We start from the raw sequence: 22,421 nt of genomic DNA, 5'->3' as shown, positions 1-22,421 counted from the left end.
GCAATGGCACAACAAAAAATTTAGTGAAATGTGACAATGTATACTAAAAAAACGTTTTTGCACACAAACTGTACACATGAAGACTTTATTTAAGGGAAATAATAATTATTTTTTTCCTTGGAGGGTCATTGATCATACAACAAAATGTGAAAATATTGGAATGGGTTGTTTTTTAAATTAAACGGAACAGTAGTCTATTCTGTATATGCATTAAACCTTTTTAAATGTGCAATTTTTTCATCTGAAACTCATCTGACACACAAAAGGCTGGATAGAATGTTGGATAGAATCTTTTCATCAGCCAGAAGTGTGTGTGTGTTCAGTCCCTTCACACTCCAATGTCAGGTTTGAGCCTGTCAGTGTTGAAGAGTAAGTGAGGGACATCGGAAGGTCTCAGTAGCCTAGTAGACATTACGAATACCTGAGAAAAGACAAAAAGAAATAGATTAGACAGTTATACTGAACAGGAATATTTATTCATACCCTGAATCATTCTAACCCCCAACTTTCAGAACTGCAAAATTCATTAAAATGACTCTAGTCTTCAATGTTGCGTGATTATTCAGAAATCATTCTAATATGCTGATTTGGTGCTCAAGAAATATTTATTATTATCATCAGTGTTGAAAACAGCTGCTTAATATTTTTGTGGAAACCATAATACATTTTGTTTTTTCAGGATTTTTTGATGACTAAAAAAGTTATAAATACATTATAAATGTCTTTACTATCACTGCTGAATAAAAGTATGTACTGACATATATTTTTTTATCTGCAAAGTGGACCAGACTAGACGCAACAATCAAAAGTCTGGCTCTGCAAGATTATTAGCTTGTATGTTATTAACCAGGTCTTGAAGATGAATAGACAGCACATAAATGCACCTGCTGACGCATGTGCTGAGGTAAGTACATGCTTTGTGTTCTATGGTGAAAGATGAAGATGATTTAGCTCGTCTGAGACCTTCATTTAGAAAATCACTTCAAAAGGGCTTTACAGAATGCCCGATCCTTGTCACTCCCCCTGGGCATCTTGTTAAGTTTGTCAAGTTTGGTGCAATTTCATTTAGTACATGACACCCTAAATTCCAATCTGTGTCTCTGTCTCACACTAGCGCAGCTGTGGGCCTGGGTCAGGCTATGTGTGGGCTTTCTGTTCTATAAGGGTCCACTCTGTGCTTTCATTATGTTTGATTTATTCATGACATGACACTTTGATCAACAAAACTCCTTTCATACTGACTAGACCCAGTTACATCTCTATTCACTCACTAGTGCAGATACACACACACTCCAATCAAGTCTGAGTAAATGATACAGAAAAAGAGAAGCAGAGAGAGACAGAGAAAAGAGAGGAGAAAGAGAGATGTGGGTTCCTTTAAATGTGCCAAATGAATACAAGAGAGATGAGGAACAGACAAAGAATACATTAAAAACATAAACACAATGGTATACCTCATGATTTTTTCATATCATAATGTCAATTTTTTATTTATAGGTATTATTTCAACCACAACACTGGAAACATGTTAACCAGGTATGAGAAAGTATGACAAGTTAAAATTTCATTTACAATACCGTTAAAAAATTAAATAAAATCTCTTATGCTTACCAATTGAGCATTTATTTGATACAAAATACAGGTTACACTTTATTTTAAGGTGTCCTTGTTACAATGTAATTATACATGTAAGTACTGAGTAATAACTATTTGTACTTACTTTAGAGATAGAATTAGGATTAGGGTTCCTTGCATGCAATTATGCATAATTTATAGTTATTACTAGTAACATGTAGCATATATAACAAGGACACTGTAAAATAAAGTGTTACCAAACAGTAATATTGTAAAATATTATCACAATTAAAAATTACTGTTCTCTATTTGAATATATTTTTTACATGTATTTTAATCCTGTGATGGAGAAACTGAATTTTCAGTATCATTACTCCAGTCTCCAGTGTCACATGATCCTTCAGAAATCATTATCATATGCCGATTTGCTGATCAAGAAACATTTCTTAATATTTTTGAGGAAACCATGATTAAAAGAAATTATTGTCACTTAAAAAAAATAAAATAATAATAATAAAAAAACCTTACTGACCCAAAGTTTTGAATGGTAGTGTAACAGATAAAGAATAATTAAAAAAGGGTGTGACTCCCCCACCTGAGTGCCTGACTTATGGCTAGAGACAACTTCACGAATGAGGCGGAGCTCTGATGGCGTGACCCCGCCCACCAGGAAGAGAAACAAGAGTGGATGATCACTTGGGTGGGGTCGGTTGACCTGCAGGGAAAGAGAAACACCAAAAGGAAATGAACTGAGAACATGAGTTGAACATAAATTGAAGTTATACAAACACTGACTGCTTCGTATAAAATATTTCAGACCAAGGGTCTTAAAGGCTTTGGGTTAAACTTTAAATGTGGAGCATAAAGAACTTAAAGATCTTTGGAATTCAGGATATTAATTTGCATTCAACGAATCAGCTAATTCAACTGTACTTTATCTCTTCACTATCTCCTGCTCTGAACCCTCGTTATTTTTTTTTAAACCAATTTAAAGTCCATCTGAGGTCGACTAGTCTATCTTTTATTTTTTTCAAATGTATGTTTTTCCTTTAATAATTTTGGTAATGCTGCTTTAAAGGGGATGAATTTAGAGACAACTTCTCAGAAAGGATTTTGACATTCTGGCAGTGTGCTGTGCTGAAGCACAGTAAAACCTCATCCCATTCATCCAATTGAAAGCACCGCAGCTACAGCCATCAAAACACTGGTTTTGTAACAAATTCACTGCATTCAACTATACAATTACTGTCAAACCGTCAGGAAACAGCCTACTGCGAGCAATGTCCTAGTTACTATACGTAGTGTGAATAAAATAAAATAATATTTGAATACATATAAGATATATTAGTATTTAGCTTATTTATTTGTTGAATGTACAGTATAGTAACCATCATATATGTGCAGATGGAGGTCTACGGCTGTTGCCTTGTCTCACAATGTTTTTTCCCCACAGCATCTCACCTGTGATCGCTGTGTTTTTAAAATGCCAGTTAAAAATAGATAAGACTTTGTGTTCTGGTCCATTCTAACGCTTTCTGTCCATCTGTTTTTGAACACAGTAATGCGTCTCATGTGAACATCCCCCAAGAAACGTGATGACATCAATCCATCGTAATTACATGGGGCTTCCCTAAGTAGGAACAAACAATTATGCAATATTGCACATCCCTAGTGTACGTATTGTTTAATTCAGAGCTCAGTTGGATGCCTGGGTCAGGTCAAGACTGAACACTTCCACATTCACACAGCATGAGCATATAATTCAGAACACACACACACACACACACACACACACACACACACACACACACACACACACACGCGGACACAAGCACGCTTTTGCGCACATGGGGTGCAGCTGTCTGTGCCTGGTCCAGTGGACAGAGAGCTAGCCTTGGATTGGCTGACAGAAAAAGTGAGTGGTGAATAACAATCAGGCAATTAGGGATGCACACCCAGGAGGGCGGATCTCAGGACAGGGGCTGTGCTGCCACGTGCAACTCAGGACCCTAAACCGGCATGGACAAACATGTGTAACACAGACAGAAAGAGAAGGACAAATAGATAAAAAGAAATGTATTCGGTAATATGTGCCTCTGGGAAAATGAGCGAGCGTGATAAATGGGTGCAGATAAAAAATAAAGAGAGAGACCTTTTGCCTTTTCTTCATTTCATTTAAATATTTGATATAAATTATATATCTATCCACACTCCCCAGACGCATGTGGGTGTTCAATGGAGGACACCAGCTTGCAAATCAAGTGAAGAGTATGTTAAAGCCATGTGTGCTGTCAACTAGTGCATTATTAGACAATATCATACACACTTGTGTTATAAGGTAATACATACTAATAACAACAGCATATAAAAACACAAGGATGGCCTCACACATGTATCCCAGAGGGGCAAGCACACAGCACGTCCATGTGTATCAGTATAAACACGTTCACACACATTTTAGAGAGAACAGAGAGAGCAAGAGGACGGCTTTCAGGGAGAAACATCTTCTGATTAACATATTATTAAGCATCCAAACAACCGAGTCACATACCCCCTAAACACATTGAGAAAAATTGAATAATGCAAACAGTGACATAGAGGGTTCACAAGCCTCTAAAGCGATGGATGGACAGAAAAAGTTGCTTAAAAATCAAGCACATTTTATTTGTACACATTTTTTCAAAGCTGCTTTACAGTAAATCATAATGTGAATTTTTCTAATATCTTAATATCGTCATGCTTTACATTTTGCGATTATAAACAATCAAGCAGCTGAGATTTTCTATATAATATATACTGTAGGTCAACATTTATATATAAACACACACACACACACACACACACACACATATACATATATATATATATATATATATATATATATATATATATATATATATATATATATATATATATATATATACACACATATATATATATACATATACATATATATATATACATATATATATATATATATATATATATATATATATATATATATACACACACACATATATATATACATATATGTGTGTGTGTGTGTATATATATATATATATATATATATATATATATATATATCAAGCTTAATAAATAGAGCTGTGAGATAGTATTTGCTATGCATAAGCCATTAAGGTTGCCTCAACTCAGAAAAACCTCATTCCAAAGTAGGAAAGAAATGACTGTAATTTACGCTCAACAAGGAATAACAGTCAATTTCATAATGGTTACTTTTCTGAAATGAGACATCCTCGATGACATGTAGCCAACAAATGTGACCTCAGGAGGGCACAGCCTTCGAAATAAGACACAGCAATAGTTACAGTTTTGTGACAAATGTACAAATGTAATTTTTTTTATCTGGAGCTCAATATCCACTTCATCAACATTATAATCAATAAAGCTCTCTACACCACTATGCGCTTGTGGTAAACAGGTCAAAGATGATTTTTAAAATAACTATATATATCTGTGCACTGCCACAGACACATCACTCTCTAGACGGCGCTTTAAATATAAGCACATATTCAGTGCACACACTCACATTAAAAGCACACATAATTATATGTGTAATGTGCTAGTGAGCAGTTTAGAATGGATGCTTTAAGCGTACTGACATTATAACTTTCATAAGCTTTCACAAGAGCCTCCTGGTTGACTGGGCTCAGCATAACTCACAAGTAGAAGTGTATGATCACAGCACTGCTACATTCACAATCCCCTAAAAATTAGGGTCTGATTGTCAATAATTACAAAAAAAAAATTGAAATTTTGATTCACAGTCTCTAAGGGCTGACAAAACGAGCCACTTTTCCTAAGATGGCTATAACTCGTGAACGGAATACGATATTTTCACCAAACTTGACACACAAATGTAAGAGCTCATTCTGTGATCGTTTGAAAAAGCACGCAGCGACTGGCGATTTGGTGGCGCTATAACATCGGAAAAAAATAAAAAAGGCTATAACTACGCAACCCTAAGTCTGATTGACTTGAAAATTGGCATGTGGTGTCTTCGTCCAAGGTGCCAAGAATGACTTTGGGGACATCTTGAAAAACACGAATGGGGGCAGCCAATGAATTTTGAGCACCTATTAACCTATTATTTACAAATGTTGAAAAAAATAAAATAAAATAAAATAATAATAATAATAATAATAATAATAATAATAATATTATTATATACATTTTTTTTCATTTTTTTTTTCAACATTTGTAAATGGGAAGTTTTATATTTCCATTTTTTATTTGATTATGCTGTTTGGATGCTTCATGGGATTGTAGTTCTCAGTAAATAGTCTTGTACCTATATTTAAAAACTTTTTTGCTTCAAATCTAAGTTTGTAGTGTTGTGATGCACCTCATAGCTGACTGGCTTAGTTCATGGCTTGTGAAATCCCTATGGATAAAATAAATGGAAAAAATATTTCCGGAACCAATGCCGCTGAAAAAGGGGCCAGGCACTATTGCACTCTATTCCCCGATTACAACTGTCGTCAATAGCAACGCCAAATAGCATACCGCCCATTAGGGTGTCTGAAGCCAGCACATCTTATGTTTAATGTTCGCCGGTTTTGGACTAAAAGCCCTAAGGGATGTCGTTTAGTAAAGCACTCTGATGAGAAGTGTACAGGGAGTTTTTTTCCCTCAGTGGATGCATAAGAGGCTCCATTTCATATTACAGGCATAGACTTTTCGATTTTGCATACCTCCTGACAAAAATTTGAAAATTGTTAGCACTATAATAGAACAAAACAAGGTCAACATTTTTATTCAAGACATTGAACTTTCTACTGATGTATAGTTAGTCAAGATTAAATCAAGACTTTAAAAATAAAGACTATTATTAGCTTGAAAGAAGAAGTATGTTTGAGTGTGAATTACCTTCATGAACATGCTAAAGCCAGTCTTGAGAAGGTCAGTGAGTCCCCCCGACATGTGCTCTACATCAGGGCATTCACGTCTGTCTGTGTGGAAGATCTCCTCTAGCACCTGCTTAAGCAATGGCCGGTATGTTGCCTATAACAACAACAACAACAGCTTATTGTATGTGTGTCAGATACATACAATTTGAGGAATTATGCAAAAACAAAAAAATACTGGGAAGAAAAGCCTGTTCTCCCAGTCACAAACACTTCTCTGGTACCCTGCAGTGTATGTTGATTTCAAATTGGCCCATTAGTATGCAAAAAGCACAATCTTTCTTTTCGAAGAAAAAGCCTGATTCAAGAGAACCCCAAGAGGTACATATTTACAACTAAGTGATATGAGAAGAATAACAATGTTAACAAAAATATCAACAATGTAAACATCATTTACAGAGACAAACAAGAAAACAAATTTTAAATAGATCTCCCAAAACACTGTTCTATTTACAGAGCAATATATAAATATATATAAAACCAGAAAAGGGACATGAACCAGTACTGAACCTTGAGGTACACCATAGTTGCCAAAGATTAAGCTGACCAGTTGTTGTTCTGAATACTACGACAGATGGCATTGTGGGTAATATTAAAACAATGGCTTACAGTTTACGGAGCCATCAACTCAGCATGTGTGTGATGAATTTATAATTAACTATATTTTTTTAACATAACTGACACAGCGCTCTCAAACAAAAAAACATGCAGTCTTGTTATTTTCTTTGTTTGGTGAAACCCATTATCATTCACAAGCAATTTACTTTGCAACAAAAAGAACATAGCAAGATGATAGAAAGAAACAAGTACAATAGTGTGGGCTGCCATACTAGAAAACTGAAAAATTATATTTCCCATTTTCAGCAACAGTTTTTCCCATCATAGTGTTCCTGTAATGTTCTGTTTCCTGTGTGGCGAGTGAGTGTAGGAGCTGACAAAAGCAGGTTTAAAGTGTTTAGGATAGCTATAATCTGCTGCATAAAGCATCAGCGGGGGCCAGAAGACCCAGTAATATGATTATTCATGGTTTTCCTGAATATGAACGTACAGCCTCAGGACACTCTAATCAACCCCTACTGTTTTTAACTGAAATAAGCACATTTGTTGGGTTCAACACGGATCCTGATCTAACAGCCTGAGCAATTTACACTGGCGTGTTTTTTTGTGAAAGTGTGTTACAAAAAGGAGGAGCATTCATGTTAAACAGATGTGTTTTTGCATTTTGGTGTTTTTAAAAGGAAGCAGAAAAAGTAGCAGCTCTCTAAGCCTACAATGTGTTTCCCTTAGGCTGTCAACTGATTCAAAGTTTTAATAGAATTAACTCTATGATATGCTGATTAACTAGCTGAATTAATCACAGTTAACTGCATACAGTAGATATCATATGCTAGGAAAAGTCAAATGGATATATCACTGTGGTGGAGGATTAAAGCACTGAATAGACATCACAAAAAGTGGTGTTAGAAGTCAAAATATTGCTTATTTCCATACCAGTAAAAAAAGAAAGAAAAGTTTGATCATATTGTGTTTTTAGCTTGGCAAATGTTTTATATTTGGTCTAAATATGTGTGTCTTTCAAACATATATGCCCAATGTGTCTCTTAGTGTCAAGTTTGACTTTGAAAAACTTTAAATTTGAAAATTACTTTAACACATGCCTTTTTTTTTTTTTTTTTTTGCCACTGGCGAGTTAATGAAAGCCATGAAATGCCCTAGCATTCCAGAAAGTTGACATGACCTGACCTGCTCAACCTCACACATCCAGATTTCCAGTAATCACACATATAGTGGGGAGAACAAGTATTTGATACACTGCCGATTTTGCAGGTTTTCCCACTTACAAAGTATGTAGAAGTCTGTAATTTTTATCATAGGAACACACTGTGAGTGACGGAATCTAAAACAAAAATCCAGAAAATCGCATTGTATGATTTTTAAGTAATTAATTTGCATTTTATTGCAAGTATTTGATACATCAGAAAAGCAGAACTTAATATTTGGAACAGATCCTTTGATTGCAATTACAGAGATCATACGTTTCCTGTAGTTCTTGACCAGGTTTGCACACACTGTAACAGGGATTTTGGCCCACTCCTCCATACAGACCTTCTCCAGATCCTTCAGGTTTCTGGGCTGTCGCTGGGCAATATGGACTTTCAGCTCCCTCCAAAGATTTTCTATTGGGTTCAGGTCTGGAGACTGGCTAGGCCACTCCAGGACCTTGAGATGCTTCTTACGGAGCCACTTCTTAGCTGCCCTGGCTGTGTGTTTCGGGTCGTTGTCATGCTGGAAGACCCAGCCACAACCCATCTTCAATGCTCTTACTTCAATGCTCTTACCAAGATCTCACGATACATGGCCCCATCCATCCTTCCCTTTATACAATGCAGTCGTCCTGTCCCCTTTGCAGAAAAGCATCCCCAAAGAATGACGATTCCACCTCCACGCTTTACGGTTGGGATGGTGGTCTTGGGGTTGTACTCATCCTTCTTCTTCCTCCAAACACGGCGAGTGGAGTTTAGACCAAAAAGCTCTATTTTTGTCTCATCAGACCACATGACCTTCTCCCATTCCTCCTCTGGATCATCCAGATGGTCATTGGCAAACTTCAGACGGGCCTGGACATGCGCTGGCTTGAGCAGGGGGACCTTGCGTGCGCTGCATGATTACTAGTAGCGTAGTGTGTTACTAATGGTTTTCTTTGAGACTGTGGTCCCAGCTCTCTTCAGGTCATTGACCAGGTCCTGCCGTGTAGTTCTGGGCTGATCCCTCACCTTCCTCATGATCATTGATGCCCCACGAGATGAGATCTTGCATGGTGCCCCAGACCGAGGGAGATTGACCGTCATCTTGAACTTCTTCCATTTTCGAATAATTGCGCCAACAGTTGTTGCCTTCTCACCAAGCTGCTTGCCTATTGTCCTGTAGCCCATCCCAGCCTTGTGCAGGTCTACAATTTTATCCCTGATGTCCTTACACAGCTCTCTGGTCTTGGCCATTGTGGAGAGGTTGGAGTCTGTTTGATTGAGTGTGTGGACAGGTGTCTTTTATACAGGTAACGAGTTCAAACAGGTAATGAGTGGAGAACAGGAGGGCTTCTTAAAGAAAAACTAACAGGTCTGTGAGAGCCGGAATTCTTATTGGTTGGTAGGTGATCAAATACTTATGTCATGCAATAAAATGCTAATTAATTATTTAAAAATCATACAATGTGATTTTCTGAATTTTTGTATTAGATTCCATCTCTCACAGTTGAAGTGTACCTATGATACAAATTACAGACTTCTACATGCTTTGTAAGTAGGAAAACCTGCAAAATCAGCAGTGTATCAAATACTTGATCTCCCCACTGTACTTCTTAAGTGTGTGTTAATTTCATGAATCTTTCACTGAAATCTGCACCTGGGGCTAAATATTTCATACCTGTGCAAACTCCACTGCACAGAGACACACCTCCATTAATGGGCTTTCAAGAATCACCTGTGCTGTCTGTCTTGCAGGTTTCAGCATCTTCCTAACTCAGATATGACTAACCTATCTCACCTCTCCCGACACATGCGTGTACATACAGGAACAACACTTACTGGCATCTCTAAAGGAGATAATTGACCATTTACATCACAATTCTGCTTTTACCATAAATGAGTGATGAAACTCTGCCATCTATTAACAGACCTTCCCACTACAAATGTGCCCATATAAGGGATGAGACACTTTGCTTATAATAGGAACATATAAATAAGAAATTAATTTGGCCTTTGAATGCCACGTACATGTAAAAACACATCAGGGAGAAAAAACAATGCAGAATAAACACACATATGTGCCCTGCAGTCACAATACACAGCCTGAAAGGAAAACACCCACATTTCCAATAATTGGATATGCACTTTGTCATGTTTAGTCATCTAATGACTCATTTTGGAACCCACCATTATTACAAACACAAAACCATTTCATTAATTGTATTTATGCCAACACAAAACAATCATTTGCCTTTCCAGGTCACAAGCATGTAATGTGTTCGTCAGCAGATGAAGATGAGGTGCTGAGGGAGGAAATGAGCTATACTGAGTCAGTCTCTGTTACTCAATATATGTAAATATACTGTAAACAAAGAAAAATCATATTAATTGAGGGTGATTAATTATAAATAAATAAAATTAACATGGATAACTTATACCCAAATTCCATAATAAGTGACCAAGTGAAATGAAAAAGAATAAAAAGTGAAAAATAAGTGAAATAAGTGAAAAATAAATGCAATGTAATGTGATAATGAAACATGATTTGGTGTTTAAGTAACATTTCTTACTATTATTAATGTTGAAAATAGTTGTGCTGCTTAATATCTTGAATTGAAATGTCTTTACCCTCACTTTTGATAAATTTAATGCATCCATGCATTAAAGTATTTATAAAAGAAGTCGGCGTGAAACAAAAGTTAAAATAATCGTTTCTTCCCTATTGTGATGTATATCAGAGTGAAACGGTTTCTCAAACAAGAAAACGTGTAAAGCCGAGACTGCTGTGATATGTGTGTGACAGGTTTTCCCACCCTTGTGCCGGGGAACACGTCATCAGAAAAGAGAAGAGATGTCATAGCAAGAGGGAGGGAAAGTTATTTTGAGTGAAGATTACAAGGGCACATTAATTTAAAAAACAGAACGATGTGAGCAGATAAATCATTTAATGCTGTTTTATTAACAAAGTTCGGGAGGAACACGTTCAAATGATCTATCCAATCAGCACGAGAGGAGGCCTCTCTCTCTCACTCTCTCACTATATATATATATATATTAGTGCTGTCAAACAATTAAAATATTTAATCACAATAATGTCATTAATGTCATAGTTAACTCGCAATTAATCGCACATTTTTATCTATTCTAAATGTCCCTTGATTTCTTTTTGTCCCATTTTTTTCTCATTTTAATGCTCTTATCAACATGGAAAAGTGGATCGGCTTGCTTTGTGCAAATGTTTTTTTTTTATTGAAAACAACATTAGCATATGCTGTAGTGTTCAATTTCACACTAACATTCTCACTTGGAGCAAATAATCGCATCAGAGAATTCGCATCAGCTGTGTGCTTGGCCATCAAGTGGTATTTCAGACTGGACGTGCTGCGATGATAGCTCAGTTCACAACGACAAAACACACAGATCACTTTGGTCTTGTCAATGGAACCATTTGGCAACTTTTTAAAAGTAAACTTTCCATTCAGAATCTTATTGGCATCCATTTCGGCGTCTCGCGCTTGCCATCCACTCAAAACGTAACGTTAGTCTACTACTCTTTGACCGGCTCGCAAGCCCAAACAAGTGTGTGCGGCGTGCCTGTTGTTTTGTGTCCGGTCTAGCTAGATCCGGTGTGGTGTTGTAGTTTTTCTAACGTTACTAGTTGTTGCAACAGCATGTGAAAAAACAAAACAAAGTTTGCTAGGCCAAAAAGAACATTAATCTCGCGATAAAAAAATGTATGCCGTTAAAATGGGTTTGCGTTAACGCCGTTAATAACGCGTTTAACTGACAGCACTAATATATATATATATATATATATATATGCAGCCGACTCACCTATGTTCCTCGACAATTTTCTGCATTTGGCCCCTTAGTTCCCAACATGTCAGAAATCGAGCTCTTCCCGTCTGATGAAAAATCTTTCGTCCTCAAGGAATCTTTGTCGCAATCCTCTGACCTAAGGAGCGATTCCACTCCGCCGATCCCCTGGCGTTATCTCGGGGGCATCAGCCCAACCAAACGGGTCCCCGCATGCCAAGACGCCGAGGGTAGGCCCCGCCGGCAAGACATCCGCCATCTCCTTCCGTATCTTTCCGTACTCTGGCCAATTCAATCATCTCTGCCATAGAGAAATGGACAATAAGGCCGTCGAGCCCCAAGCTCGTGTCTTGGGCAATGCTGCCCTTTTCCCCGCGAAGGAATGGGCCTTCCTCCAGCGTCAGGGCGCCGCAGCGGGCCCTCAGCAAGCCAGGGTCCCAGCCTCAAATCCTTCTCGCTTTATGTCCCCGGTTGAATTTTGCATCGCTTTCGGTCGCTACACCAAAATAGTTTGTTTCAGTGTCCCCTATAGGAGTTATGTTACATTATGTTAGATCGAGAAGCCAACATGTTATTATACTATTTAAACCTATTATTACTATTATTATTATTATTATTATAATAATAATATAAGTATTCTGGGTTCAGACCAAAATACCGAGCTTGGAGCACGCTCCTCGTACAGCATGCTAAATATGCATGCTCTTTTACTCTATCTGATTATTTGTAAGTGTGAACTCGTGAATAATAAATACTGAAATATTCAATAAAAAAATAAGAATTGTCAATTTTGATTTCATAGTGACTGAAATCTCTTAAAAAACAAACAAACTAAAAGTATATTTGATAAACAAGTCTTGCGTTACTGGTGTAGCCTGAGATGAAAACAAAGCAAGATATTTTAGTAAACTTGCTATCAAATAAGAGTCAAAATATAACTGTAATTCAGAATTAAATCACCAAATCTCATGTAAATGCTGCATTGCAAATCAAAAGAGCATGAGATAAGTCAAGGTGTTTCATTCACAGATTTTTGTCACAAAAAGTATGTTTTACAGAGTCTCCAAGACTAACATGCACCCATTGCTTTGATAAAAATAGACTGTTAACGACATGCAGCCACAATTAGATCATACCACAAAAATACACCGGATGAAAGATTACTCAGCATGCTAAACTAGTGTGCTAAAAAAGACGACACAAAATGAGTATAAAAGGCTTATTATTCTTCAACTGAGTGACAGTGCATGTTTTATGTGTGGGTGTGCATTTTCTGCATTGATTATGGGGAAAAATATCTGCAGGATTTAGTGGAATGGATTTAAACAGAGCTGAAAACAATCAAATTAGCCACAATATCTACTGATTAGTTGTCACATAGAGATAGCTTTTAGATAGAAAGGTTTGAAAAACCAAACAAACACACACACACACACACACACACACCACACACAGAGTGTGTAAATAAGTTACGATGACAGAATTTATTTGCAAGGAACATTCCTGGACTGTGAGTCTCGCCAAAGTCACACTATGTACCAAACCTCTCTGACATAATTAATCTGTTTAGCATCTAAAACCTCAGGCACAGAATACATGTGTATTGCTGAAAATATTCCCAAATAGATGTCTGAGTTTTACTGTTGAAGTATGTCTTTGTGTGTGTGTGCATCACTGCCAAGTCTGTGTATAAGTACATGTTGTCTTAAGTACGTAACGTGAGTTATTTACAGCTGATGTGTCAAACACAGAAATCTGACCTCCAATGAAGAGACACAAAGCTTAACACATTAAAATATGATGTTCTCTCCTGTCTGACCGCTCCTTCTCACTCAGCTTTCTTTACTTTCACGCAAATCTTCCATCAAAATACTCCTGACCTAGAATGGGAACAGTTGAGATCGCAGGACAACAGTTTTAAACATTAATAATACTAAGAAATGTCATCATATTAGAATGATTTCTGAGGGATCATGTGACACTGAAGACTGGAGTAATGGCTGCTGAAAATATTTTTAAATCTATTAAAACAGTCATTTTAATTTGTAATATTTCACAGTATTACCATTTTCAACTGTCTTCAAATCAAAGGATCAAATAAAATGGTGCCTTGGTGAGCACAAGAGTCTTCTTTCAAAAACATTTAAAAACTCGTACCGACCCTTAACCTTTGAATGGTAGTGTATAGTGAAGAGCAACTGAGAACTACTGAGCGAGAGCAGGAATGCGATTGAGAAGCCATAACAACTATATAAAAACCAACAATGAATATACACACAGACAGGTTTTAAAGGGTGACTAAAAAGCTTTGACATTTCTCTGCCAGCACTTAGCACATATTTTCTGTGTCCCATTTTAGCTATTTTTTCCTGTGCCACATTTTTCCAGTGTCAACAGCATTTTCCACCGTTGGCTTTACGTCCTTATCGTTCACTTTGGTTCAAAGCATATCTACAGAAGTAATCTGAGGCTTACAGCCTGGCAAATAGCTTTACTTCCTAATGGTGTTTCTCCTGAGATCTCATTCTGGCAGAGCAGTGTGGCTTGCTGAAGCATTTCCAAAGCAAAAGTTAGATAACAAAACAAAGATTGAGTTTCGGTGGCAAAATACTACATTTAGGACAAAATGTTCTTGTATCACAAAAAAAAGAAAAAAAGAAAAAGAAAAAATGAGATGCAGACTACTGGTGATAAATAAGGATGTGCTATCGAATCCCCATCACGAATGCAGTGTTTTTCATGTGAGGGCTCGCTTACAGTTTCATGACACTCCATCTGTGAAAAACAACTGGAGGAACACAGTGGATTAAACTCCACAGATCACCATGACCAATATGATTAAAGGGTTAGTTCACCCAAAAATTAAAATTCTGTCAGTAATTACTCACCCTCATGTTGTTCCAACCCCATAAGACCTTCGTTCATCCTCGGAACACAAATTAAGATATTTTTGATGAAATCTGAGCGCTGGCTCACTCCTCCATAGACTTCTAGGTGACCGAAACTTGCTGGCCCAGAAAGTTATTAAAAAGATCGTTAATATAGTCCAAGTGACTACAGTGGCTCAATCTTAAGTATATCAAGCGACGAGAATACTTTTTGTGCGCAAAAACAAACAAAAATAACGACTTTATTCCACTATTCATTTCCTTCTATCTGGGCCTCGAGTTAGTTCACGTAGTGTTTTAGTCTGTGTTACACGTCACCACGTAGGCTCACTATTGGCCGACGCTGGTCATGTATGTGATGCGTGTGACGAACAACACAGACGCGCTGCGCAAAAACACTACGTGAACTAACTCGAGGCCCAGATAGAAGGAAATGAATAGTGGAATAAAGTCGTTATTTTTGTTTGTTTTTGCGCACAAAAAGTATTCTCGTCGCTTGATATACTTAAGATTGAGCCACTGTAGTCACTTGGACTATATTAACGATCTCTTTAATAACTTTCTGGGCCAGCAAGTTTCGGTCACCTAGAAGTCTATGGAGGAGTGAGCCAGCGCTCAGATTTCATCAAAAATATCTTAAGTTGTGTTACGGGGTTGGAACAACATGAGGGTGAGTAATTACTGACAGAATTTTCATTTTTGGGTGAACTAACCCTTTAAGGCTGTTTTAAAACTAGACTACAATGTTCAAAAGACAGTATTGTGACTGATTAAAATGCAATTAAATGAAACATCTATAAACAACAGGTGTTGGGGAATTTACTTTGAAAATGCCATATTCCAAGCTAGTAATATTTTAAAACAGTTAGTGACAACCGTATACTTTCTTGAAAAAGTAGTTAGCTACACTACAAACTACTAACCAATAGAGGCTATAACTAGAACAAAGGGTCAGATAAATAAATAAAAACATACAATGTGATACACCGCATCCGGAAGGAAAAAGCTTGTCACAGAAAAAGCTACACTATTTTTAAAACATTTGAGCTGCTGTCAAGTTAAGAGGACATTGTGTGCTACTTTACAAAAACTGCATTGAGTTCCCTGCATCGTTACTTTTAGATAATTATCCCCCCAACACGCATGAATAAAACTGCCAAAAAAGACTGAACAGAGAACATCTCTGAATGACTTTAACACAAGTGCTTCCTGGTTAGGAAAATAAAACATTAGTGTTATATAATCAGCTCTTTACACCTCTGTCCCTCAGTCTGACTCTTTCTCTTTCACTGTCTGCCACACAAATGAACACAAGAGCACATGAAACACTCTCAAAGGTACAAGAGTGGATGTTCAGTTCTGTCATACAGTATAGTTAAAAGCTTGTGACGCACTCTGGCTTCCAGTTAGTCAAAGGCAGTCACACACACAGTCTGTAGCAGGTTCTGCATGAATACAGTGATCTCACAGTCAGGATGAGATGAAATTTATGAAGAAACGGGACAGAGTATAATTATCATCATATCTGCATGAATCGCAGAGGTATTCTGCTCATGTATACACACAGGGTCCAAAATGCAATGTTTGAACTGACACTTTGAACTGTTTTACCATATGTTTTGCAATAGAATAACAAAAACTTGAAGATTTATGATGTTGTTCATATTTTGTGAATATGAGCAGAATTTCACATAGGCTATATGTTGCCACATGGACTTCTAAAACAAAAAAAAAGCATTCTGGCAACTTTTTCCATGGAGGTAAAATTTAGCAGATTTTTTAAGCTTTCTTTAGGAGAGCTTCTTTCATTTTAATTCTTAACATCATCATTTTGATAGACAACTTGCAGGCAAGTAGATTTTTGGACCCTCAATACAAATATTTTTACACTTCGAGACACTGAACAAAAATTAAGACAAAGTGGATATCAGAGAAGCTACAAGAGTCTTATTTGGGTCAAGTTTTTTCATATTTATGCTTTAGGGAGGCCAGCTGAATGTTAATATGTGGCACTTTTTCAACTGATCACTTTTTTACAGTGAAGGTTCACTGACCTGGTGTGTCCCATCACTGGGAGTGTACACAGAACTGAACTGCTTCATGTGGTCTCGGGCATGACTGACTCCCCTCAGGGTCTCAAACATGTTCTCCAGGGCAGAGTGAGCGCGCTCCACTGTCATCTTTTCAGGGCTGGAGACTCCTACATACACAAACACAGAGGAGAGAGTCTGAACACTACATGAATGTTCATGTAACAAATCTTTCTATTGCACTTTCTATACATCAAAGAATCCTGAAAAAAAGGCATCACAGTTTCCACAAAAATATTAAGCAGCACAACTGTTTTCAACACTGATAATAAGAATGTTTTTCTTATGCAGCAAATCAGCATATTAGAATGATTAGATCATGAAGGATCATGTGACACTGAAGACTTGAGTAATGATACTGAAAATTCAGCTTTGCCATCAGAGGAATAGGTTTAAATGTATACATTTAAGGATGTATACGTGCAAAAAAAATCACATTGTTGGCAAATGTTTAAGCCATGTAGCGAGATATTTTTTTATACATTTTATAAATTCTATAATATATAAATAAATATATTGATAGAATATATGATATAAATTTTTTTTAGGATGTGGGCTGTACGAGTTACGAGAATCAGAGGACAAAAGCTCTTTTCAATGGAAGGCAACAGAGGTAATAAAAATTTGAATGTGCACTCACTAAACTCAGACGCTGGGGAATGAGAGAGTGAGAGACTGTGAGAGAGAGAGAGAGAGAGAGAGAGAGAGAGAGAATGTATCAGTTTAGGGGGGGGGGGGGGGGGGGGGTTCAAAAGTTTTTGTGTTTGACAAAAACAAACTTTGTTGTCATTCCAGCAGCACTGATGGTGCTGACAAATGGAGGATGGGATAGCAACATGGGTGGGTGAGGCTGGCACATCATCCTGCGTCAGCTGTGGAATGCAAGTGTTGGGTAATGAGAGAGCCGTCCATCCTTCAACCAGATCTAAACAATCTTGCACCTGAGCAATAAGACATTCTGCTCGGACAGTTAAACCGCTCTGCCCTTGCCAAACCCGCAGACGCATGGCTAGAGCGGAGCAGTACACTTATGTAAGACTCATATTGATGGTAGAATAAGAACAAGCAACTGATTTCTACCATTGATAAATATAAAAAAAAAAAAATAATAAATAAAAAAAAAATCACAGCTCAATTGCTTCACTTGATACAGGCAGGTTTTTTTTTTTTTTTTTAGTGAACACAAAAAAACTGATAAAAAGTATAACCGTGACTGCACTTTTGAGTAAAACAAAAACCCAAAGAAAAATCCTGTGCAGTACCTTAGCTTGCAAAACCAAGCAGCATTTTGTGTCATACAACTGTTAAAAAACCCAGGTGAAATTAAAAAAAAAAAAAAAAAAAAAAACACATTGTAAATGTCATGAACAAGATAAACAAAAATAAATAAGTTTTAACCTTTTGTAATGTTTTTATTTATTTATCATCAGTTAGGAAAGTATCTTATGCTCATTGCTCATCAAGGCTGCATTTATTTGATCAAAAACACAGTACAAACTGTAATATTGTGAAATATTACAATTTAAAATAACTTTTCCTTTTTTAATATATTTTAAAATGTAATTCATCCCTGTGATGGCAAAACTGAATTTTCAGCAGTCTTCAGAAATCATTCAAATATGCTGAATTTGGTGCTTAAGAAACATTTCTTATTATTATCAATAATGAAAACAATCCATAAATGCACAGTGGTTATTCATTGCTTTCTGAGACTTGAACCAACTATCAATTTAGGCTTCAGTGACTGCAGGAATCATGGCCTGGTCTGCATACACTCACTGGAGCGTTGCAGTATGTTTATTGTAAACGTGTCATTGCAGAAAGACATATAGGACATAAGGACTTTCTTAGGGTGGATGAATGCTCTTACTAAGTAAAATACTGCTTTGTGAACCCTTTGTGCCTGCAGTGTGTGTGTGTGTGTGTGTGTGTGTGTGTGTGTTTTTGCAGTTATATAACTAACTCCAAAAAAAAAAAAAAACTAAAAAAAAAAACTAAAAACTAAAGCTATAATCTGCATCCGGTATAAATATTTATAAGGAGAAGCATTTTAACTCTGCCTGAATGGCCGCAGTTTAAACCGCCCAGAGCTGGCTATCTTGGTCCAGAAAGCCCCTGACTGGTGCTTTTTCATTCTAGATGGTTCTAGAAATTCTGATTTAAAGCTTGATATCAAAACATACCCCAAAGAAAAGGGAGTGAGTGGATGAGTCTCTCTGTGTGTTATGATCATCCTTACTGTCAGCCCAAATATAACTGGTTTCATATTTAGCCTGCTGGCTGTTTGGTTTGATTTGAGTTTTTTTCCCGTTTTTTTTTCCTTTCTTTTTTTCAAATGCGTGCTATTTAGCCTCTTCTGTCACTGCTCTTTTCTCTTGCTCTGTTGCTCTTGACAGCAGTGGGAGATAAGGATATAGTGATGCAGGCAGATTCGGATGTGAATGTTTGTTTTCCAGAAGATGGAAAGGCATGGTAAATATAACATGCCTGAAGAAAATCAAGGCATCTAGGGAAGTAAAACAACTAGTAGCCAAAATAAGTGTACTTTAGTGAGAGTTTACTTGATTGTGCAGCTATAAAGCATTTCATAAAAATTGGAGAATCTGTCAAAGGGGTCATTCATTTCATACAATTCACCATCATTTAATTTTCCCCTATAAGGTCTCAACCTCTTATTAATGTTTTTGAGCCAAAACCAGTCATAATTTAGTCTTTCTGAAAATATTTTTTTTTTTTAGTGCTGAGTATTTGGTGTTAGATACGGAAGTAAAATAATGACAAATGTCTTTGAAACAGAAAAGCATGTTGAATTGCACTAATTGAAAAAATATATATTTGTATTTATACACAATGTAGTCCAATGCTTGCATTATTTGGGCCACATTTTATTTCTTTGTGATGCAATAGATTTTATAAAGTTGGCCATGGGAGTAAAATTAATGTGAAAAGTTAAGGAATCTTACACTGGTTCACTATAGGCTACTGTACTGTATATGTTTGGTTTATGTAGAATTTATGTTCCTTAAGATGTGGCTTTAATGGCGAGCCTTTAAAAGCCTGTTTTTGTAAACAGGCTCTCAAAAAATTATATCAAAATTTGGATTTGGATTTATTGGCCTATATATTGGTTATCGCATTATATAAAGAATAAAAAGAACATAACAGCCAAAATGTTCATATTGGTGCATGATGCATGCCTAATAAACCCAGCTTTTTCCACATATACACTGGCCCTGATTATAATAATACTTACCGTGTGCTCGATTTCTGCGAATCAGTGAATGAATGACTCTCTCTACCTTTTGTTATGTAACACCGCTTGCACCAAATGCTGGTTAGGAGACTAACAGTAGATGGATATTATACGTCGGTACTCTACTGCAGTTCCTGGATCTGTTGAATTTGAACCACTGAATTTGTGGAAGTGAATTTGTAAAGCGAAATAAAATGGACCTATGCCTGTTGAATATTATGGTATTTTTGAACAGTCTGAATATTTTGGAAATTAAGTCTGAAAGGTGAATATGGATTATTGAAGTTTTATTCATGAAATTGAAATATTCACAGCTTAAATATACAACAACGCTGAATTTCAGCCCCCAAAATGCTAGCCCTGAAAATACAATGCATTCAAATGCAAGCACTGGTAATGCAATGCATGTTTTTTTTCAATCAGTGCAATTCAACATGCTTTTTTGTTTCGAAGACATTTGTCATTATTTTACTTCCATACAGGAACAACAGTGAACTGTTCAACTGTATTGAAATGACGGATTGTTAGTTTCAGCCAATTCACTGAAATATTTTAACCTTCTCACATAAGCCTGTTTCCACCTCAGAGCAAATGAATAAATTAATCAATAAATTAATAAAAGAAAGTCAGATCAGGAGAAATTAAGCCACACTGTAATCACAAATGAGACATAATGCATATATAAATGTATTGCCATACAGTCACATTGTTCCATCAACAGTTGACCCTGACTAAGAAACTGCAAGAGATCTGCAGCAGATGTAATATGTGCGTGTGTTTTCATGTAGCCACAGACAGTCATTTGACTGCGTGCCAAGAGAAACAGCGTGGCAGTGCAAGAGGGTGTTGGCTGCGGTTTAGATGGTAATGGTGATCACAACACCAAATCCTGAGCCACAGCCAGGTGCTGGTGTGAGAACAGATGAGAGTCACACACATACACGTGTGCATATCCCCCACATTCTGCTCTCACGCAAACCCTTCCCTTTGAAATACAGATGTGTGTGCGTAACAACCTCCAATGTTTGTATACTGATCTCTACCAAAGAGAAGAGCAGAAGATTAACTTCATAAACACCCAAACACACACCCTAGATCTTCGAGCGTGTCCGCCAGCTGTAACCAAACAACAGGGTACATGATCCTCAGATAGAGGACAGTTCATTAGAAAGATACAAGACACAGAATAGAACAAAAGGTGCATGGATGTGCACGTGACTGAAACAAGCATAGTCAGTCCTAATGTGATCTAATGAGACAAAAGTAAGCAAGGTTAGTCACCTACGCAGAACTAACTCTACAGAAAAATTGCATACAGAGATGTGCTCAATGGAGTTTGCTTTTTTAAGGGGGAAAAGTCATTGAATAAAACAGAGTGCAAAATAATTTGTAGCAACCATGACAACACTGAAACTAAAAAAAATGAAGAAGGGAGAAGAGACTGTACGTGAAAGAATGAGAAAGAGACTGCTGCTTCACATAATGCTTCCATCAATTATTTTAGCAAACGCTCTGTCCTTAAGCAATAAGATTAAGGAACTTCACACACGTTCGTTTTAAACGCGAATTTAGAGACAGCTGTTTGCTTGCAATCTCGGAGACTTGGTTCTCAATAAAGAGTTGTTAATTAATAGATTTAGTGGCCCATTTCGAACTGACCGCAACTCTGGGATAACTGGCAAGACGCATGGCGGTGGAGTATGTTTATATGTGAACGAGCGCTGGTGCAAGACTGTTGTTGTGAGAGAGCATTTATGCACCAAGGACATTGAGATGCTCACGGTATCCCTCCGTCCACATGATTTGCCCAGAGAGTTTCCTCAAATATTCGTGGCAGCAGTGTATATTCATCCAAAGGCGAATGTGAAGTCGGATACGGAGCATATCGAGAAGAGTTTTATGAAATACCAGTTATTATCCTCGGATGCCCCAATTTTTATCATGGGGGATTTAAATAACTGTGTATTGGAAAAAAATCTATGCATGGGTATGTCACGTGTCCAACTAGGCACAAAATGACTTTGGACCGATGTTGTGGCTCTATTAAGGGAACTTATCTTTTTAAGGGAACACATCTTTTTCAGCAACACTTGATCCATTAACAACACTTTCTTTTCTCTTCTATATAT

General features: G+C 36.9%; 1 protein-coding gene across 1 annotated transcript in view; it reads right to left on the bottom strand.

The window, feature by feature from the left end:
* Positions 1-59: 59 nt before the first annotated feature.
* scfd2 (sec1 family domain containing 2) overlaps positions 60-22,421 on the bottom strand; it is a 131,310-nt gene continuing 108,948 nt past the window's right edge. The window contains exons 6-9 of the mRNA XM_084432838.1: positions 17,004-17,149; positions 6,463-6,597; positions 2,171-2,290; positions 60-421 (exon numbers count right to left, since the gene is read on the bottom strand). Of these exons, the coding sequence (XP_084288964.1) occupies positions 329-421; positions 2,171-2,290; positions 6,463-6,597; positions 17,004-17,149 (494 nt within the window). The 3' untranslated portion in view covers positions 60-328. The remainder of the gene's footprint in view (positions 422-2,170; positions 2,291-6,462; positions 6,598-17,003; positions 17,150-22,421) is intronic.

Source organism: Rutilus rutilus (assembly GCF_951802725.1).
Source record: "Rutilus rutilus genome assembly, chromosome: 15".
Classification (NCBI taxonomy): Eukaryota; Metazoa; Chordata; class Actinopteri; order Cypriniformes; family Leuciscidae; genus Rutilus; species Rutilus rutilus.
The sequence above is the reverse complement of the archived record's forward strand: the minus strand, read 5'-3'. Positions and strand labels throughout refer to the sequence as shown.